The following is an 18631-nucleotide window of genomic DNA, read 5'->3' on the forward strand; positions in this document are numbered from 1 at the left end:
TACAAAGTCATCCATTCCAGATTGTGAATAATTTTCAAGCTCAGTTGTCTGACAGTTTGATGGTCCCTTCTTACTAGTGTCTTTATAGTACAGCCTCATGTAAATGTGTGGATCTGCAGTAGCTCTATCTTTCATTCCAATTAAATGAATCTTTACACTTCCTTTGTCTCTTAAATCCAAATACCCAACTCTCCTCACCTATTACACAGTTTTTATTTTATAAAATAAAAATAAAGGTTTACTATAAAGGCTCCTGATATTCTGATCCATAGTTCAGTTTGTTTCTTTGGATGCAACAATTTGTCATCAAATTCTCTAGAACTAACAACTTTATGAGTTTTAACCTACATTGTATAAGACAAGACCAGGCTATCATTATGATACATCAAGTACAATCTGGAAATTTATAATACTTTTTTAAAATGTGTGCGTGATTTAAATTCTATGTAATAAGTTTAATTCTGGATGGGAATATTCGATGGAGGTACAATGATGAAAGACAAAAGCCTAGGAGATATGGGTTCAATTCCTGCTTTGGCATATTTTTTTAATTTTTACAAAATTTTTTCCCTGTTAATGAATAAATGCCTGGGCTTCTAATCAGGCAAATATGCATGGTACTCAGTATCGTACATGGTAACTCACTTTGCTAATGCCAGTGTTCTTAGTCCAACCAGTGTTCGTAGTCTCATGCAAGTTAGACTTCTTGGAATCATAATCTTGGTTTGTACTCTGTGGCTAGTAAGTTAAAGTAAACACATGATAAATCATCAATGACATCAGCCCTGAATCCGGCCTAATGCATCCTAAATCATGGATTTTGAGCAGTTAAAATTGCAATGAGCCTAGGTTGATCTAACAGCCTTGAATTGATAATGACATGCTGGAATTCATACTGGTTCATCCAGAGCAACATGTATGATTCAGCAACGATATATACTTGTTAGACTGACTGTATCAATGCTGGAATCAGGCTCTATTCATTGATTTTGAGCAGTGTCTTGTATCATAAATGCTAATTCTTGGCTGTGTAGACTACAAGATTTAAGCCCAGCATACACTACAGGCAACATGTTGCCATGCAGCCTTTGATCTTTCTTTCAACCTTGTTCAAAGGAATAGAAAGGTTTTCTATTCAAAGCAACATGTTGCTTGACCACATCAAAGCATGATCAAAGGCTAGGCAAATGTTGAATGTAGTGTATATGTTGGGCTTTAGGCGCGGTGTGGCCCACTTCCCATTTTCAATGATTCTGATTCATGTCATTATAGTACCTTTATCTACCCTGTCACTCACTTTGCTGAAGCTAGTGTTGTTAGCCTTGCTAGCTATAGTGTTCTCAGTCCCAGCAGTGTCCTCAGTGTCGTCGTACCAGTTAGACTTCTCGAATTCAATATCCCGGTTTGTACTACGCGGCTAAGTTAATTTAAAGTAAAAAATAGTCTAGACTACTGTGGCATGGTACCTTTTTAAATAAAGCTGAGAATGCACCAATTTCATAAAGCAGCACTTGCACTACTAGAAAAACAAGTACAATCTTCACTAAAGTTGATCTACTTATCATGTCTCTTTCTGATAAGGCGACTTATATTAGATGGACCAATTTGGCAATTTCTCTTTATACCAGGAACAAGAATACGGAATTAGGTCTAGAATATACGGAAAGCAGAGCAGAAAAATCTGCATAAAGCTAAAATGCCAACAGTTTCATACAGCAACACTTGTTACTAGTAGAAAAGCAACTAAGAGCTTCAATTAAGTTGATCTACTTATCATCCCAGCAGTCTTCCTTGTTAATTTGAAGTGATCATGAAATAATATTCATTATTCAACAAGCTGCAATGTAAGTAATTTAGGTAAAGCATAAAAATGATTTCTTTTTAAATTTTAAAAATAAAATACAGGTTCAAATGAATGAGAACATAGTCTAGTTTAGACTTTACAATTTATCATTTTTCTCAGTCTTTCTCTAGTCTCTCATTAACAGCAGCCACTTCATTCCTACTCATCTCTATATCTCTCTCAATCCTCATCAACTCATCCTCTAACTCATCAATGCTACTAGAACCACCCTCGTCTTCGTTGGTGGGTGTGTCAAGGGGCGTGTCAATCCCACCCAGTTCCTTCTGCAGGGCCGATTTCAATAAAGTAGCCCTTTCTCTGTGTAGACAGTGCTTGAGCAATCGTTTCTTCATATTTAAAAGATCGTTGTTGATATCTTCCAGCTCGCGTTTGATCTCGCCGTCACTTAACACATCACAATCATCATCACTGGTTGAATAGTCACCACTGAGCATGTCGGCTTTCTTCTTGTCATGCGATCGATCACGCAATCTTTTCTGAGACCGTTTTTCTTTCTCATGTGATCTCTTTCCTCTCTTGGCGTGTCTTTTATGATATCTCTTTCTTTCTTGACCGTGTGACGATTGGCTACGATCACGTGACGAGTAACCATGGTAACGTGAATGACTCCTGTGATCACATGACTCATCACGTGAGCTCCGATCTGATTTCCTCTGCTTGTGGTGAGTAGACGAACGATGCTTCCTTTTCTTGTCGTAAGTCCTTTTAGAATCTTTGTAATAATATTCAGGAGTGAGGGACGGAGAGTTGGTTCTCTCTCTTGATCTACTCCTCCTCTTCCTCCTCCTCCTTTCCTCTCTCTCCTCTGAACAAGATCCAGAGTCCGATAAATAACTTTTTTTGTGTTTACGACTTTTAGTTTTCGAACTCTTAGAAGACTTCCTTCTTTTTTCACAGACTCTACTACCTTCAGACTCACCCTCATCCTGTTTTTCCCCTCTATCTCTACCAGTGCTACATGTGACTCTATTATCCTGTACCCCCTCGTCTCTTGGTACTAGTCCTTCAATATCGGATACACTGGGACTGGTACTAATAATGATAAAGTCTTGGTCCGAGTCCTGAGCCCTGTTTGAAGGGGGCGTGTCCGGTTTACGAGTTATTATTGGACTCTCGTCCCAAGTTGAGGTAGCTAGTTCGTATAATATCCTCTTATGCATTTCATCTTCACTTTGAGCTCCTTCCCCTTCTCCTTCTCCTTTGTCTCTTCCTTCTTCAACAGAAGCTGGAGCTGTTTCTCCTTCTGGAGCAGTACTAGATGGACCAGCTGCATGTAGATACAGTGAGTGTATATGTGTGTGTGTGTGTGCGTGTGCGTGTGTGTGTGTGTGCGTGTGTGTGTGTGTGTGTGTGCGTGTGCGTGTGTGTGTGTGTGTGTGTGTGTGTGTGTGTGTGTGTGCGTGTGCGTGTGTGTGTGTGTGTGTGGAGGGGGAGACAGAATAAAATATTAAACATAAAACACCTATTAAAAAATTTATAAAAGACACTAACATTAGGTAACATGTACAGTCATATTTGATTTTTGCGAATTTATACCATCTGCCATCCTGTGCCCTAATAATTTAATTTTTGCAGAAGTACATTGTAATTTTCACCAATCTTCAAAAAATTGCAAAATCCACGAAATTTAGAGCCCTCGAAAATTTTGCGCTATATGTTATGCCTTGTAATACATACCTTGTGATGATTCTCCTCTTTCATTCACATCTCCGCCATCAGAGCTGGTGCCTGTTCTCTTAGCTCCATGAACTGACGATGGAAGTCCATAGCTGACTTTATGATCGTATGCCATCATGTCTAATGGAGACTTGGCAAAGCTTATAAACTCGTGGACAAAGTGTTCCGTCCTGTGGTGGAAGAACGGTCTTAAGTGCTCTATGAATTCATCACTATCGATATTGATCCTGGAAGAGAGAGAGAGAGAGGGAGGGTGGGGAAAAGATATGTTTAAGTTGTATGAAATAAAAAATGATAAATGGATTTAGAATTTTTTACTGAAGTATTGTAATTGGAAAGCTGCGTTACTTACAGGCGTATTGGATACATTGCTACATGTACATGCATGGACATCTCCTGGAGATAAACATCTCTTAAACAAGGTCTTTACAAATTCCATAAACTCCTCATAAGATAAACAGATGTTTAATGTTTAAACAAGGGGTTTACAAATTTCATGAACTCCTGATAACAGGTGCCTATCTGTTTTATCAACTGTTTCAAACATATTCATGGTGCCATAGTTAGAGAGAGGGAGTGGAGAGAAAAGGAAAGGGAGAATAAGAGTAAAAATGCAATATAATAAAATAAGAAACGGATCATATTGTATTACTGCAACCTGAGTATTGCAATTACTAATACTGGAAATTTTTCGATATTACTATTTAAAATACATTTTAATTGGAATCAGTTCAAACTTTCTACACAACATAAGTACATGTATACGTATCAGAAAATGTAATAAAAATGTAGATTTCTCTCCTTTTCATCTTTCATGAAATTTTGCCTAAGTTCCTGCACTACCGTACAGGGACTTTTGTCAGATTTTGAAGCAACTTATTATATCCTACTACTAATGTGATGTTACAATTATTGTCCATACATTCAGTAAGTACAGTACATACATGTATTTCAAATTTGTATGCAATCCATGGTTTAATTTTGCGCTTGTTCTAATGAATGTACACCTACATGTACATACATTGTATAACAATAATAACAATAATAACAGTTATTACAGGTGTGGCAGTGAGTGGTTGTAAAATAATAACATCATAAACAGTTGATTGCTTATACATGTACATATGTTACGTATATTGTAACAGTGTAAACTTATCTCTCTTACTGATACTAATGGCTACTGTTACTGGTATCTACTGGTCTCTTGTACTGACTGGATGCATGAGTCTTGCTCTATCTAGTGAGTCTATTAATGTAAAACAAGAGCCCATGGGCTCCTGTACAAAGCTATAACTCATTTAACATGCTGACTGTATATCAGCTGTAGTGCTCTTTCAACAAAAAGTTCCTAATCCTGGTATAGTACCATGTCCTGGTGATAGAGTTGAACTAGAGTGCATAACTAATGCTGGTACTGAGATTGCTACCGTATTCTTGAGGATTAATGATGGCGGAGCAGCTCAATTGACAAATGAGAGTAGAATTCATTTACAAGGTAGCTACACATTTAATGTTACTAAAGTTGAAGCAACTATGAGTGGCAATATAATGAGTAGTATTGCTACTACTGACGAACCAGTGGATGGTACTATTCTTAGTTGTGCAGGAGCTGATCTTATGCTTGTTAGCTTGCGTATCAATGTTTCAGGTTAGAAGTGTCATTTATAAATTTGAGAATTAAAAATTCATTTTTCAGGTCCACCATTATCAGTCAATAATATAACAATTGATCCAATTAATAATAGTACAATATTTATTAATTGGATAGTACAAGAGCATGTAGATCATTATAATGTTACTATTATTAGTAACAACAGAAATACTGAGTCTCTTACTACTAACGATACTAATAAAACTATCAATCCTCTTATTATTGGTACTAATTATTCATTTATTATTATTCCTGTTGATATGTGTGGAAGTGAAGGACCTCCTTCATCATTAATACAGTATATATGGAATGGTAAGTACTACACACACACACACACACACACACACACACACACACACACACACACACACACACACACACACACACACACACACACACACACACACACACACACACACACTCACACTCATTGTATTTCTTATAGTACCAGCTCAAGTTGTTAATATTAGTTGGGATCAGATATCAACTGATAGCATGACAATATGGTGGAGTAACACTCAAGTATGTTAATTAGTATATTAAATTAAATAAAATGATGATATTTAGGACTATACTATTATACCAGTTCCTCCTACTCAGTATTACATTATTAGTGTATACAATACATCAAACAGTATTATATACAATAATAATACAACTAATACTAATACTACTATCACTGGAATATCTCTTACTGATACAAACTACACCGTTGCTATTATACCTGTTAATATCATTGGATATGGACCATCAGCTACAATTACTATTACTGGTACAGTTATAATGCAAATATCATCAACTTCAAGTAAGAGACAATAAATAATTTAGAAATAATTAAATACATTGCTAAGTACAGTAGTTATGGTTACAAAAACTTCCAGTACCGACTCGTCATACACAATGTCACCTATATCAACTCATTCATCAACTACTAATGAGCCCACTATTACTGGTACATGAACCGAATTCAATTACATAGATTTATTAATATTAATAGTAATTCCAATCAAACCCAGTAGCCATTTGAATATTGTTCCTGTTATATCAACAGCTACTGGAGGAATAATATTAATTATAATCATAATTATTATTATTATTATAATATCAACACTAATAGTACTGAAATGCAAGAAACAAAGAAGTATGTTATGTTAATGCTATGCTCATTTTTATTATTGCTATAATGCTATATACAGGTAAAGACAATGAAGTACCTAAAAAGCAAGTTCTTCATTATTATTATTATTATTATTATTATTATTATTTATTATATTTTATGAAACTCATACAGCATTGATGCAGCTACTCCTACATACGATGAGATAATTGTTAAGGCAGCTACAGTACCAATATATGATACACCAATGGAACTACAGGCTAATACTGCTTATGATAGACCTGTCATTAATAAAGATATGATTGATGTACATAATAACGCTGCATATGGACAAATAACGACGTAAAATAGCTGATTCGGACTAATTTTAAAGCAGTGTAGTTTCAATTAAATGTGCGCTGATAACACATGCATACATGTACATGTACATGTACAAAAACTGTTATCATAATGGGGTGCATATATCTACATTTGTACATGTACATACTACACAACATGTGTGCAAAATGCATGTGACAAGTGTATAATATACAAAGAACAACAGCAGCAAGTGTATTATAAACAGTTTTCCGTTATCAATAATAACGGTTACTGCTACTGGTATCTACTGGCACATGAGATGTACATGTACGACTCTTGTTGCATCTAGTGATTGCCATATTAACTGAATATAGTCAGATATGCTAATATACATTTAGTGACACTGTACATGCACGTGTACCATTTACATGCAAGTGTACGTGAGCAATTTTAAAAATTCATAAAAATCCAGTTTTGATCAGAATTGTAGCTCAAAATGTCTACACTACACACGAACATGTAAATGTATCAGAGAGTAGAAAATGTAATAAAAATTGAGAATTCTCTCTCTGCCATTTTCAGAAAGATACCCAGTACAGGAATTTGGCCAATTTTTGAAGAACCATGATACCACCATTTACCAGAAATACATTTATATAATAACTGCTTTCAATTACTACACTAGTACCATATAACTGACTACTGTTACTCCTTGTCTGCATATACACATGTACATGTACATGTACATGTAGTACATGTACATAATAATCATAGTTTACTTGTCAATTATTGAGAGTATCAGTTGGATCATAAACTCCACGTGTTCCTCTCCTAGCGTCGCTTTGATGTCACGTGATAGCCATGGCAACAGACGATGAACTGCAGCTGGATTAGATTTAAAGAAAGAGGCAGCTAAAAATAAAAACATACAAATAATTACAAAGAATTAGTTGTAATGCATGCATGTACATGTAAGTGGTTTATGCTTCAGTAATAATATTAAAATTACATGTACATGTACATGTACACATTTAAATTTACATGTACACCGTACATTTATACTCTGTATAATATCAGTGTATGTATGTGCACCTGGTTTTTTTACAAGATTTTGGCATGCCTGTATTCTCATGCAGCTTGCAAAAATTAGGTCAAAAGTCCTGTACTGTACCGTATACTGGGAAATTTTCGAGTAGCCAAATTTTCGCGAATTTCGCGTTTTTTGCTCCGTCGCGAAAATAAAAATCGCGAATTTCTAAATTTCCATTGGCACGTGGTGGAGTTTACAGGCTATTTGCGAAAATATTATTTCGTGAAATCTTACAAATGCAAAATTCGCGAAAATTTAGCGACGCAAAAATATCCCAGTATATGGTATATAGATAGTACAGGGTATTTTGACAAAAATGACAAGAAGAGATTTTGCCATTTTTATATTTTTTTCTGATAGATATGCAAGTTCCTATGTTGTGTAGCAAGTTTGAGTTGATTCCGATTAAGCTTGGATTTTTTATGAATATTTAAAGTTGCTCCAAAATCGGGCTAAAGTCCCTGTACTATAGTACAGTGTGACTGGCCAAATTTCACCAAAAATGACTAGGAGAGAATTCTCAATTTTTATAACTTTTTCTGATACATATACATGATCCTATGTTGTGTAGCAAGTTTGAGTTGATTCCGGTCAAGTTTGGATTTTTTATGAATTTTTAAAGTTGCTCAAAAATAGGGCTAAAGTCCCTGTACTATAGTACAGTGTGATTGGTTAAATTTCGCCAAAAATGGCTCGGAGAGAATTCTCAATTTTAATAACTTTTTCTGATACATATACATGTTCTTATGTTGTGTAGCAAGTTTGAGTTGATTCAGATCAAGTTTGGATTTTTTATGAATTCTAAAAGTTGCTCCAAATGTCATGTACTGTATTGTAGTGCTTGTCAGCTCATGAAGCTCATGCTGTTTAGCTCACTTAGCATGCTTTGTGGGAAACGTACACAAGATAAGATTATAGTCATGACTAGTATCACTATTATCCTCACATATATTTCTAATTCGAACTTTCTTTCCTTCAGTAGTGAATGGTAAGGCCCTCATTCCAGCCTGATACACTGTCCTAATAATGAAAGCACAAAAAACAATTAAAAAAGATTAAGTATTAGGATTCACTCTGTGCTTATACATAGGTCAAAAAAGTAATGGAAACAAGGGCAAGTAGGATTCTAAACAACTGAATACCTACTTCATAAGAATCCAAAATAAAATTTCAATCTCATAACAGAAATTCTACTTTAAATTGTATCTACAATGTCATTATACTATACCCTATTAGGCTATTACATACATATACATGTACATTTGTACTTATTATAAATTACATTGTAGGCATAAACACATAAGCATTTATTTATAATACATGTACATGTATGTCATGTGTACATGTACATTTGTACCTTCTTCTTTCTTCGGTTGCTGGTTTGCGTGATTGTTGGAGTCGGTGTCTCTGTGACTCAAGAGGTTGTCTCTCACCAGGTAACACTGTAGTCCTGTACCTGAACCTAATGAAGGGAGAGGGAGAGAGAGGGGGGGAGTGTGTGTAGGAATACAAGAAAATTTTATCTTTGAGCATAAAAATTTGAGGAGAAAATTTTTAAATAAATTTACAGTCAATGTACTGAATGAATTGGTCACTTTAAATTTTGTATTATACTGTTGCATTCACAAATTGCAGAAATACATGTAAGTTTGCTGTAAAACTTTCATTGGTCATACATGTAATGTTGATATTACTAACCTACGAGCTTCATTGATGCTCACTTCTCTTGAATCCTGTCTCCTTGATGAAGAACTAATGATATGCTAGAGAAAAAGAGAGAGAAAAAGCAAAAATTTGAAAAAATTAATTCATCACAATTCACCAAAAATCTATCAAAATTTGCAAAAAAAAATTGCAAAATATTATAAAAACTTATAAATCAAATGCAAAATAAATGCATGCACAATCACTCTATTTACAGTACACAGTATGTACATGTACGTGTGCAAAGTGTAAACTCTTACAGTTTTGTAATTGGACTCTGTCTTTACATCATAAATGAGACTCTTGAACGAGACCTTGCACATTGGACACTTGTTACTGACCTCAGACCACTGGACTATACACACATAACAGAAAGCATCTATGAACAATAATAATGATAATAAGTTAAGAAAAATTGAATTATTAAATCATTTACAGTTGTTCACTTCTAATTTTGTACTACACATGTATATACAACTTTTGATAATTTTGTTAATCATTCAATGTAAATGTAAAGGACATAGACAGGTTGTGTTTTAACTTTTAGGATACGAAAGCAGACATTAACGAATGCCTTATTGTCATAGTCCTCCAGACAAATGGGACATTTCAATTCATAAGAACTGGCAGCCGCAGCTACTTCAGGACCAGCCTCGAGTTCGTCAACTTTAGGATCATTTTTAGACGCCATTTTCATTTAACATGAGAGGTGTGGCTACTTATGAATAGTTAAATTTGTTGAGCTTTGTAACACCAAGAGTAGATAATATCACTACGAAGTTGATTTTTTAGCCTTATAAGATTTTAAAACTTTATCATTTTAATATTTACAAAAGGAAATTTCATTATTATTATTATTATTATTATCAAAGATATTGTTGAACTGATTCCCCAGTCACTGCCTCTATTGACTTGATCGTCTCTTGAACTTCCCTTTCAACATCTTCACACTCATCTACAATAGAAAAAAATGAAACATTGTATAAAAGAAAGGAATAAAACAAGATAAATAAATAAAAAAAGAAAACAGCTAGAGACATAGAAAGTTACATAATCACGATTATGATTACTAATATTACTAAAATAATAATTATTAATTTACTATTAATTACCTTCCATCAGTTCAGAGAGGAATGGTATTATTTCAGGTAGAATAACATTCACTTCTGATCCCAATTTAGAATACATTGAGCCAGCAATCTGTAGGGCACACAGCCTCACCTATAATAATAACAATAAGAATAATAAAATAATAATAAAATAAAATAGAAAAAATTAAAATAAAATACATGTACATGTGTAGAAAAATACAATAAAATAAAATAGAGAAAAATAAAATAAAAATTATAAAAAGTGCATTAAAGGAGTTAATGAATATTTATTATATTGGTGGTGTATACTATTCATATCTCACTGACCATTGGCTTGCTCTCTCTTGTTTTCATTAGGAGCTGTTGGTTCAGTTTCTTCCATTGAGTCTCTCCACTGGAGGCAGCCACTGCCAACTGAGCAATGCAAGGACTCAAATGAGACCTCATTAAAGTCAAGTACAACTCATTATCTTCAGAACTTAACGTATTAGTAATCTATAGGAAGAGGATAATAATTATTATTATCATCAAGAGTAAATAATACCTAAAGATAGTGTCCAACAGCCCCATCTCGGCTGCTGCAAGTGTGTGGATTTCTAGGAAGTCACATTCAGTATACTTCTGTATATTATCAATGATAAATGTTGTTATAACAACGCGTCTGTATAAAACTACTGAAGTATGCGGAACGTGACTTCCTAGAAATCCACACACTTGCAGCAGGCCTCTCTTTAGGTATTATTTACTCTTGTTATTATTGTACTATAACAGTTAATAGTATGCATAGCATTAGCAATTGGCATAGTGCTCATGCCAAGTAAGACTCATGTATTATAGTACAGAGTATTTTGACAAAAATCACAAGGAGAGAATCCTCCATTTTTATAATTTCATTTGATACATATACATGTACTTATGGTGTGCACAAAGTTTGAACTGATTCCGATCAAGTTTGGATTTTTTATGAATACTTAAAGTTGCTCCAAAATGGGGCTAAAGTCCCTGTACTATATAGTACAGAGTTCTTTGCCAATTTTTGTCAAAAATGGCTAGGAGAGAATTCTCAATTTTTATAACTTTTTCTGATACATATACATGTTCTTATGTTGTGTAGCAAGTTTGAGTTGATTCCGATCAAGTTTGGATTTTTATGAATTTTTAAATTTGCTCCAAAATCAAGCCAAAGTCCCTGTACTATAGTATAGTACAGGGTTCTTAGCCAATTTTTGTCAAAAATGGCTAGGAGAGAATTCTCAATTTTTATAACTTTTACTGATACATATACATGTTCTTATGTTGTGTAGCAAGTTTGAGTTGATTCCGATCAACTTTGGATTTTTATGAATTTTTTAATTTGCTCCAAAATCAAGCCAAAGTCCCTGTACTATAGTACAGGGTTCTTTGCCAATTTTTGTCAAAAATGGCTAGGTGAGAATTCTCAATTTTTATAACTTTTACTGATACATATACATGTTCTTATGTTGTGTAGCAAGTTTGAGTTGATTCCGATCAACTTTGGATTTTTTATGAATTTTTAAAGGCACTCCAAATGCCATGTATTGTATTGTAGTGCTTGTAAATGAATGATACAATTATTACAATAGTGATTACGAGTAATTACCTGTTCAACAAGTGGTTCCATTAGTTGCTGGGACCGCTCTTTGTTTAGGAATGATCCTTTATCATGAAGGAAGCATATCTGGAGTGTATCAAAGAGGAATTGAAGACAAAGGTTAGTTTTAATGATACTAGAGGCATAGGATGAATCACTGAATGGAAGCAAGCCTAGAGAGAGAGAGAGAGAGAGAGGGAGAGAGGGAGAAAGAAAGTAAAGAAAAATTAAGGGTGGAAGATAGACAAAGTGAATGAATTGAATAAAGAGTTACAGTGACTATTGGTACTTTAAAAATGAAAAAAATGCACGTACATGTATAAGTACAAAAAGGAACAAAGAGGAAGAGGAGAGAGTAAGGGTGAAAGAAGGTGACATAAAGAGGGTGAACTTGTATTAGAGTAAATGTGTACTATTCTGTCACCTTTATTATTAACAAGATGACATGATGATAGTAGTGATACTATACTATCCACCAACTGGTCAGCAAACAACAGAAAAAGGACCTTTAACTTCTTCGCAACACTGAAAATGAGAAAATAATAATAATAATACTAATAACAATAAAAATGGTATTTTATGAATGCTTTAAATGTAATAAGTAATTTAATGGATTTTTATTGCTATAATTATCAGTATCCTTACTCTCTTATTAAATGATAAAAGGTAAGGATCTTATCCCCGGAGTCAGCCCAGACCAGCAACTACAGAAAAAAATAATAAAAATAAATCTCTCCTGGAAATTTTTTGACAAGAAGTGAAAACCCTAGTACTTATCAATGAAACTGATAGTGGAGTGAAAATTTGTGCTGTTTAATGATACATGTACATTAATGACTAAGTAACTTTACTTTATTGAGTGTTGGTTTGAAAGATGCTTCAGATAATTTAACAACAAGATCAGTGAAGGACTGATTGACTTCAGTCTCAACCTCACTCACATCAGACTCTGTCTCCTAAAAATAAACAAATAAACAAACAAATAAATAAATAAATAAGTAAATCAATAAATATTGTATAGCTAGCTACATGTACATGTACATGTACAATTATGTGGTTCAAAAATTCTGCATTTTTGATTAAGCTTTCCACACAGATACACAACAAAGAACATTTACAATTGTCCATGTACAGTGTACTCCACTCTCTCCCTTTCTCTCTCACTTACATGTTCATAGTTAGACCTATACTCCAGTAAAGCTGTGAATATATCAATCAGTACTGGCTGATTCACATCAACCTTCTTAGTTAATGACCCGATACAAGTCCTCAATATATTCACCAATGCAATAACACTCGACTAAAACAAATGATAATAAAATAATGATTACTAGTTTGAAGGCCAAATCACTTGCATTTACAAATAAATTATTAATAATCCTACATTCATTGCATATAACACCAAGCATTATATAACATAGTTAATACAGTATTAGTGTATTGAAGAACTTACTTTCCCATCTTTCATGACAAGAGGTAAGGCTTCAGTTATGGCTGATAACAATACACTGGAAGGAACTCCAACAGGCAAAGACTCCCTGTATGAAATATACACAAGTACATACATGTGCATGCACATTTAAGGCTATAAACTAAAAAAAATAGTAAGATAAATGGAGATTTTTATGATGCATTGAAGTAGTGAAGAGAAGCAAGGGAACAATATAATACCATATAGCACTTTATTTTGACGGTGCTTTATTTTGGCGATTTTGCTGTAAAATTGTAATTGGCAGTTTTTGTGTACACGTGCATTACTGAGCATGTGCATTAATGATTGGCGGTTTTAATTTTGGCAATTCTGCTTGTAAACCGCCAATCGCCAAAATAAAACTCCGCCAAATTAAAGCACTATATGGTATAATTATTATTGAATATAATTAATATAATGATATATCAATACAATTATATTGAAGATAAATTGAAGGTATACCTCACTAAAGTAGCTTCAGTTAATAAATCTTCCTTACCAGCAACCTCAAGAAAATCACTGCTACATATCTAATAATAAAAACAAAAAATAATAAATAATAACAACTTCAATATAATAAAATGCTACTGTGTAAGTACATGTATATGTACAGCAATAATAAGTACCTTTTTGATGATGGATGGGACAAAAGAGCTAATGAATCTTGGCAAGGTTTGAATAACAGTTCTTATCAGTATAAGAGAACTCAAGACAAGACCACTAGATTTATCACTATAGGAGAGACAGAAAAAGTGTTAAGCAAAATTAAATACAATAATCCCAAAATACACTAAAATAAATAAGTGATTTGTATAAATTAACACATAAAGTATTATACTAAATTACTAATTATTACTATTAAATCTGATGCATACAACATACCTCTGTTCAATGTATTTGAGTGCAGTGGATAGTATGGTAGGTAGCAGTGGTATGAGGCGCACTGTAAGGCTAGCACATGATTCTGATATACAGAGTAAAGCATTAGAAGTAGCAGAGGAGTGTAGTACTGGGCCTGTCTTAGTTCCAATTGCATCCAATAGTGATCTAGTCACCTATAGAATATGATTTAATACAACACAATGAAACTTTTTAAGTTTATGATGTTTATTTTTAGAAAAGGGCAGGAGAAAAACATAAATTGCTTACTGATATGAATTTATGTGAGTGGCTAGTCCCTATCCTGTTTATTATTTGTCTTAAGCAAAGAAGAGCTGATTGCTGTATAGCTCCCTCTTTCTCTCCTCCTCCTCCTCCTCTAGTACACTTATTAATCAATACACTGACATGCTCCATCAAAATTGACTCCTGCAATGACAATAGACATAAAGAACACAATCGAGTTAAATTTTTAACTATGCAGCAAAATGTAGTCTACTGAGGACTATCTCTCTCATAATTAATCCTATCTAGCAAAGTTTTTATTAAAAACGTGTATGTATGAGATTGCAGCAGCAGTGTGCTTTCTTCTTGAAATGTGATAGTCCACACTCCAAACATACTTTCACAAGTTGTTGTATAACTAATCTATTTCCTGAGGAAAACACAAAAATACTATATAATGCAATATGCCTATCTTATCAGTGCATGTTTGATTGATGTTTATTATTATTATTTTTTGCTGAATATACATTGTAAATAATAATGATATTCATGACATACCAATAGTCACTACCCACAAATAATGGATCCAGGCAAGATCTTAGGTTTGTATCTCAGTTGTTACTTTGTTGTGTGTGTTATTAGTTTATATGAACAGGTATTAATGATCTTGTTCAAGTTATTACTACATTGGAAAAGAATGATTTTCCAGAGCACAGATGGGCTGAATTAGGTCTTAAGCTAAACATCAGTCAAGCAAAGCTTGATACAGTTCAAGCTGACAATCCTTTTAATGCAAAAGCATGTCTTAGAGGATGTCTAACAATCTGGCTCCAACAGGATTATGATGTTGATACGCATGGTAGACCTAAACTAGAGAAATTGGCCATTGCTGTTAAAAATATGGGACTAAGAGCAGTAGCTGATAAAATTATGGAAAATATCATATCAGAAGGTATAGCAGACAGTCATGTATGATTATGTTTCATTAATACATTTCAATACAGGGTCATCTGAAAAAAGAAAGGAAAATGATCTACCTACTGTTGAGGCTGATGATGTTTACGAAGAATTTTGTGAATTAAAATACAAGTTTGCACATCTTGTTGCTGATATTCGTGGACATCTAGCAAAAAAAGTTACACATCAAGAGCTGGAAATCAAAGAAATTGCAAGATTCATGGAACATATGATAGTAGAAGATATTAGACTCACAGATGAAGTGTCCATCGATCCACTATTTACTCGCACTAAAATTCATTATTCTTACCATAATTGCTTATTGATAAAAGGCATCGTTAATGAATATTTAAAGAAATCATCATGTATGGAGAAGTGTATTACTCGTTGGTTTACGTCTCACTCTACTTCTGATAATTACATTATAAGAGAAATGGAAGCATATATTAAAAAGCTGAAACACTTTAAGTCATATAGTCTAAAAGTACTTCGATCTAATATTGAAGCGACATACCAAAGTAGCTTTTCCTCAGATACTGCCTGCAAAATTGACATCAAACTAAATGAAGTATGGGATGAGGAGCCATTCAAGGAATTTGAGTCTTTACTAAAACATTATTTCTCTCGATGTGATATATTTAATCATGTTTACATTAATTCAGGGTGCATATGCATTAGTTATCTGGTGCCACGTTCTGCCATTGCTGACATCATCAATGCTGTCAAGTCAAAGTCTGAATCAATGCATCGAGTTGGTGTGTTTTACATTTCAGTTGATGATGATGCAATTCTTGACAATAAAAATAATGTCAACTTTGATGAATCGCTGTTAGAAGCAGTCAAGTTAGGTGATATTTTTGAAGTGTCATTGCTGCTGTCATTGGGAGCTGATCCATACTATGAAGATAGCAATGGAGATAGTCCAATAATGTTATCTTTACTGCCAGAGAACAAGGGAGTTGCTCAGTTATTTTTGAAATTGGTATCTGACACAGAAGGTAAGTGTAGTAGAAGATCTGTTTTTTTTTAATTTATTTCGTAATTAGACAAAATCTCAGAGTTGATAAGTGTAGATGAAAAGGATGATTCAGAAGACATGTATGAATCTAGCTGTTCAAAAGGTATACACTGTCATGAAAGTTACCAATTTTTACTATATGCTTAATAGAAAAACAAATGAAGATACAAGAACAATCTAAAGCAGGTACTTCAATTCTTAATGGAAGTATAAATAATAATGATTATTTGTTAGAAGAAAAGCTGAATGCAAGAGTTCTGGATAAAGAAAAAGACAATGAAGGTAATTTCATTGCTTTATAGGGTTTTGTTCATCTGCTTTTTGTTACAGTAGTACCAGGCATCATGCAATTGACTATTCTCAGAATCTGGAAAAATCAAACTTTTGTTGCTTTTTTTATTTTGGGCATCATTTGTTCCATGATGGTGAATGGAAATTTATCCATCGTTTCGTTGGTAATATCCTCACTCCTGTTGTTGCTGTATGTGTCAGAAATATTGTCAGAAAAGGTTACTGATATAGTTAGCTCTGTTGTGCTCTTTATTATTAGCACTATGAATCTATCTTTCAGATATAGTTTTCCTTTTCGTTTATTTACACTACTAGCAAATATATCAGCTGCATACAAGCAGTATCACTCATTTGATCAAAGATATCAAAAAATCTATCCTTATATTATTACATTTATTAAAATTTTTGCATACAATTTGGATTTTTACAAAGCTTCAAGTACTTTTGAAAATGCTTACTGTCTTATTAGCTTCTTTTGTTTTTATTTTGCTACCTGTAGAATGCCTTTTGCTGTTTCTCAATTTATTGCTGGTTTTATCATATCATGCTTTTTCAACCCTTACCTGTCATTATTTGTACTGTTTGCAACTTTACAACTGCATCTTTCCCTTTTTTTACAGTTTTTAAATAATACCAAATTTACTCGAAAAGAAAAATATTTTCTTATATATTTATTGCAATATGTTTCTTCTTATTATATTTGTAATCAGAGTGTGTGTCGTGTGAGTTACTTTTTATCATGAAATTGACAAATCAGAACTGCTTGATACAATGAACAACCGATTTCTGGGAGGTTAATAGGCTGATTCTGTGCGATGTATCATTAACCACACAAATGATAACTCATTAGCTGGATTTAATGATGTAGAAAAGGTCAATAGAAGCTATTTCCGCAGTGTTCCAATAGAGTAGTTCAGTAACAATCGAAGGAGCAGAATATACCGTAGGTCGGGTTATATTCGCGATTTTTTCCCGCGGCTAGCAATTGTCATAGCAACTAGATGCTATTTTAATTGAAAACCGCGCGTTATTGAAGCACAGCACCCGATTGCAGTGTTCTCGAGTTGTTATTCTTCTTGCTGTTACTAATCCTTGGACTCTTTGAAGCTGCTTTAGCCAGTTCTTTTCAGAAATACTCTACTCACTCTGCCTCGCCGTGTCTTGGGACTCTCCACCTATTCTAGTTAGTGTTTTATTAACTTGGGTGAGGTTTATAATCATGACCGACCGACCAGCAGTGATTTTGTAGTGAAGAACTCGAAGGTAGCGGTCCATCTATACAAGAAGATAACAGATACAGAACTGGAGTCTGGATGGCTCTACTCAAACTGCTCAAGAATAGCTAATTAGCTGCTGAACACTGTAATTGTATAAACACGTGGTCAATTGTCATAGCAACAATCAATTTGTTTCCATGGTATTTAATTGAACTTCTTTATTAGTTTTTATCACCGCGAATATTAGCAGCCGCGAATGTAACCATAGATATTATTATAGACTACGTAACCGGGCCGGGCCGGGGACCGGGATTGGAAACTGATGACGTCACGTGTACAGACTGTGATTATTAATGCATAAAATTGCATGAATTTGCATCAAAATGGTGAAAATCATGAAGAATTGTTATGTTTGATGAGCTGTATTAATTTTCTACTGTGATTTAGCTGGTTCTAAATAGCTTAAT

The 18631-nt window shown here is 33.7% G+C and overlaps 4 protein-coding genes across 4 annotated transcripts in view; 1 reads left to right on the top strand and 3 right to left on the bottom strand.

Moving 5' to 3' along the window:
* The window catches only part of LOC109584321 (uncharacterized), a 2991-nt gene extending 1251 nt beyond the window's left edge, over nucleotides 1-1740 (bottom strand). The window contains exons 1-5 of the mRNA XM_020000016.1: nucleotides 1467-1740; nucleotides 1298-1417; nucleotides 646-738; nucleotides 243-344; nucleotides 4-198 (exon numbers count right to left, since the gene is read on the bottom strand). Of these exons, the coding sequence (XP_019855575.1) occupies nucleotides 4-198; nucleotides 243-344; nucleotides 646-738; nucleotides 1298-1417; nucleotides 1467-1565 (609 nt within the window). The 5' untranslated portion in view covers nucleotides 1566-1740. The remainder of the gene's footprint in view (nucleotides 1-3; nucleotides 199-242; nucleotides 345-645; nucleotides 739-1297; nucleotides 1418-1466) is intronic.
* Nucleotides 1741-1852: 112 nt separating this feature from the next.
* On the bottom strand, nucleotides 1853-10104 carry LOC100633818 (E3 ubiquitin-protein ligase Topors-like). Its single transcript, XM_003388643.2, has 8 exons — nucleotides 9956-10104; nucleotides 9664-9782; nucleotides 9398-9462; nucleotides 9057-9161; nucleotides 8646-8719; nucleotides 7389-7521; nucleotides 3542-3768; nucleotides 1853-3131 (listed from the first exon to the last, which is right to left on the bottom strand). The coding sequence occupies exons 1-8, from the start codon at nucleotides 10098-10100 to the stop codon at nucleotides 1960-1962; spliced, it is 2040 nt and encodes a 679-aa protein (XP_003388691.2). The 5' UTR covers nucleotides 10101-10104; the 3' UTR covers nucleotides 1853-1959.
* LOC109584327 (uncharacterized) lies at nucleotides 4630-6698 on the top strand. The gene is made up of 9 exons (XM_020000024.1): nucleotides 4630-4781; nucleotides 4863-5189; nucleotides 5238-5504; nucleotides 5638-5714; nucleotides 5760-5997; nucleotides 6049-6144; nucleotides 6190-6333; nucleotides 6389-6413; nucleotides 6484-6698. The coding sequence occupies exons 1-9, from the start codon at nucleotides 4658-4660 to the stop codon at nucleotides 6653-6655; spliced, it is 1470 nt and encodes a 489-aa protein (XP_019855583.1). The 5' UTR covers nucleotides 4630-4657; the 3' UTR covers nucleotides 6656-6698.
* A 90-nt stretch (nucleotides 10105-10194) lies between the features above and the next one.
* On the bottom strand, nucleotides 10195-14882 carry LOC100633182 (HEAT repeat-containing protein 1-like). Its single transcript, XM_020000026.1, has 13 exons — nucleotides 14727-14882; nucleotides 14460-14632; nucleotides 14204-14309; nucleotides 14040-14107; nucleotides 13560-13644; nucleotides 13275-13406; nucleotides 12958-13062; nucleotides 12752-12810; nucleotides 12531-12631; nucleotides 12116-12279; nucleotides 10822-10989; nucleotides 10516-10624; nucleotides 10195-10358 (listed from the first exon to the last, which is right to left on the bottom strand). The coding sequence occupies exons 1-13, from the start codon at nucleotides 14871-14873 to the stop codon at nucleotides 10270-10272; spliced, it is 1506 nt and encodes a 501-aa protein (XP_019855585.1). The 5' UTR covers nucleotides 14874-14882; the 3' UTR covers nucleotides 10195-10269.
* Between the last annotated feature and the right edge of the window lie 3749 nt (nucleotides 14883-18631).

The sequence above is a fragment of the Amphimedon queenslandica genome, unplaced genomic scaffold, assembly GCF_000090795.2.
Source record: "Amphimedon queenslandica unplaced genomic scaffold, v1.1 AMPQUscaffold_13220, whole genome shotgun sequence".
Classification (NCBI taxonomy): domain Eukaryota; kingdom Metazoa; phylum Porifera; class Demospongiae; order Haplosclerida; family Niphatidae; genus Amphimedon; species Amphimedon queenslandica.

Excerpts from the sequence above, each read along its gene's own strand:
- LOC100633182 (XM_020000026.1), bottom strand. The coding sequence starts at position 14,873 with ATGGAGCATGTCAGTGTATTGATTAATAAGTGTACTAGAGGAGGAGGA. Across the intron at positions 12,632-12,751 it reads TTTTATCATTTAATAAGAGA|TGTTGCGAAGAAGTTAAAGG; the intron begins GTAAGGATACTG and ends TCTCATTTTCAG. Across the intron at positions 10,990-12,115 it reads TGGAACCACTTGTTGAACAG|ATTACTAATACGTTAAGTTC; the intron begins GTAATTACTCGT and ends CTCTTCCTATAG.
- LOC100633818 (XM_003388643.2), bottom strand. The coding sequence starts at position 10,100 with ATGAAAATGGCGTCTAAAAATGATCCTAAAGTTGACGAACTCGAGGCT. Across the intron at positions 9,463-9,663 it reads CAGAGTCCAATTACAAAACT|CATATCATTAGTTCTTCATC; the intron begins GTAAGAGTTTAC and ends CTTTTTCTCTAG. Across the intron at positions 9,162-9,397 it reads AGCATCAATGAAGCTCGTAG|GTTCAGGTACAGGACTACAG; the intron begins GTTAGTAATATC and ends TCCCTTCATTAG.
- LOC109584327 (XM_020000024.1), top strand. The coding sequence starts at position 4,658 with ATGTACATATGTTACGTATATTGTAACAGTGTAAACTTATCTCTCTTA. Across the intron at positions 4,782-4,862 it reads CATGAGTCTTGCTCTATCTA|CTGTAGTGCTCTTTCAACAA; the intron begins GTGAGTCTATTA and ends ACTGTATATCAG. Across the intron at positions 6,145-6,189 it reads TAATGAGCCCACTATTACTG|TAATTCCAATCAAACCCAGT; the intron begins GTACATGAACCG and ends TAATATTAATAG.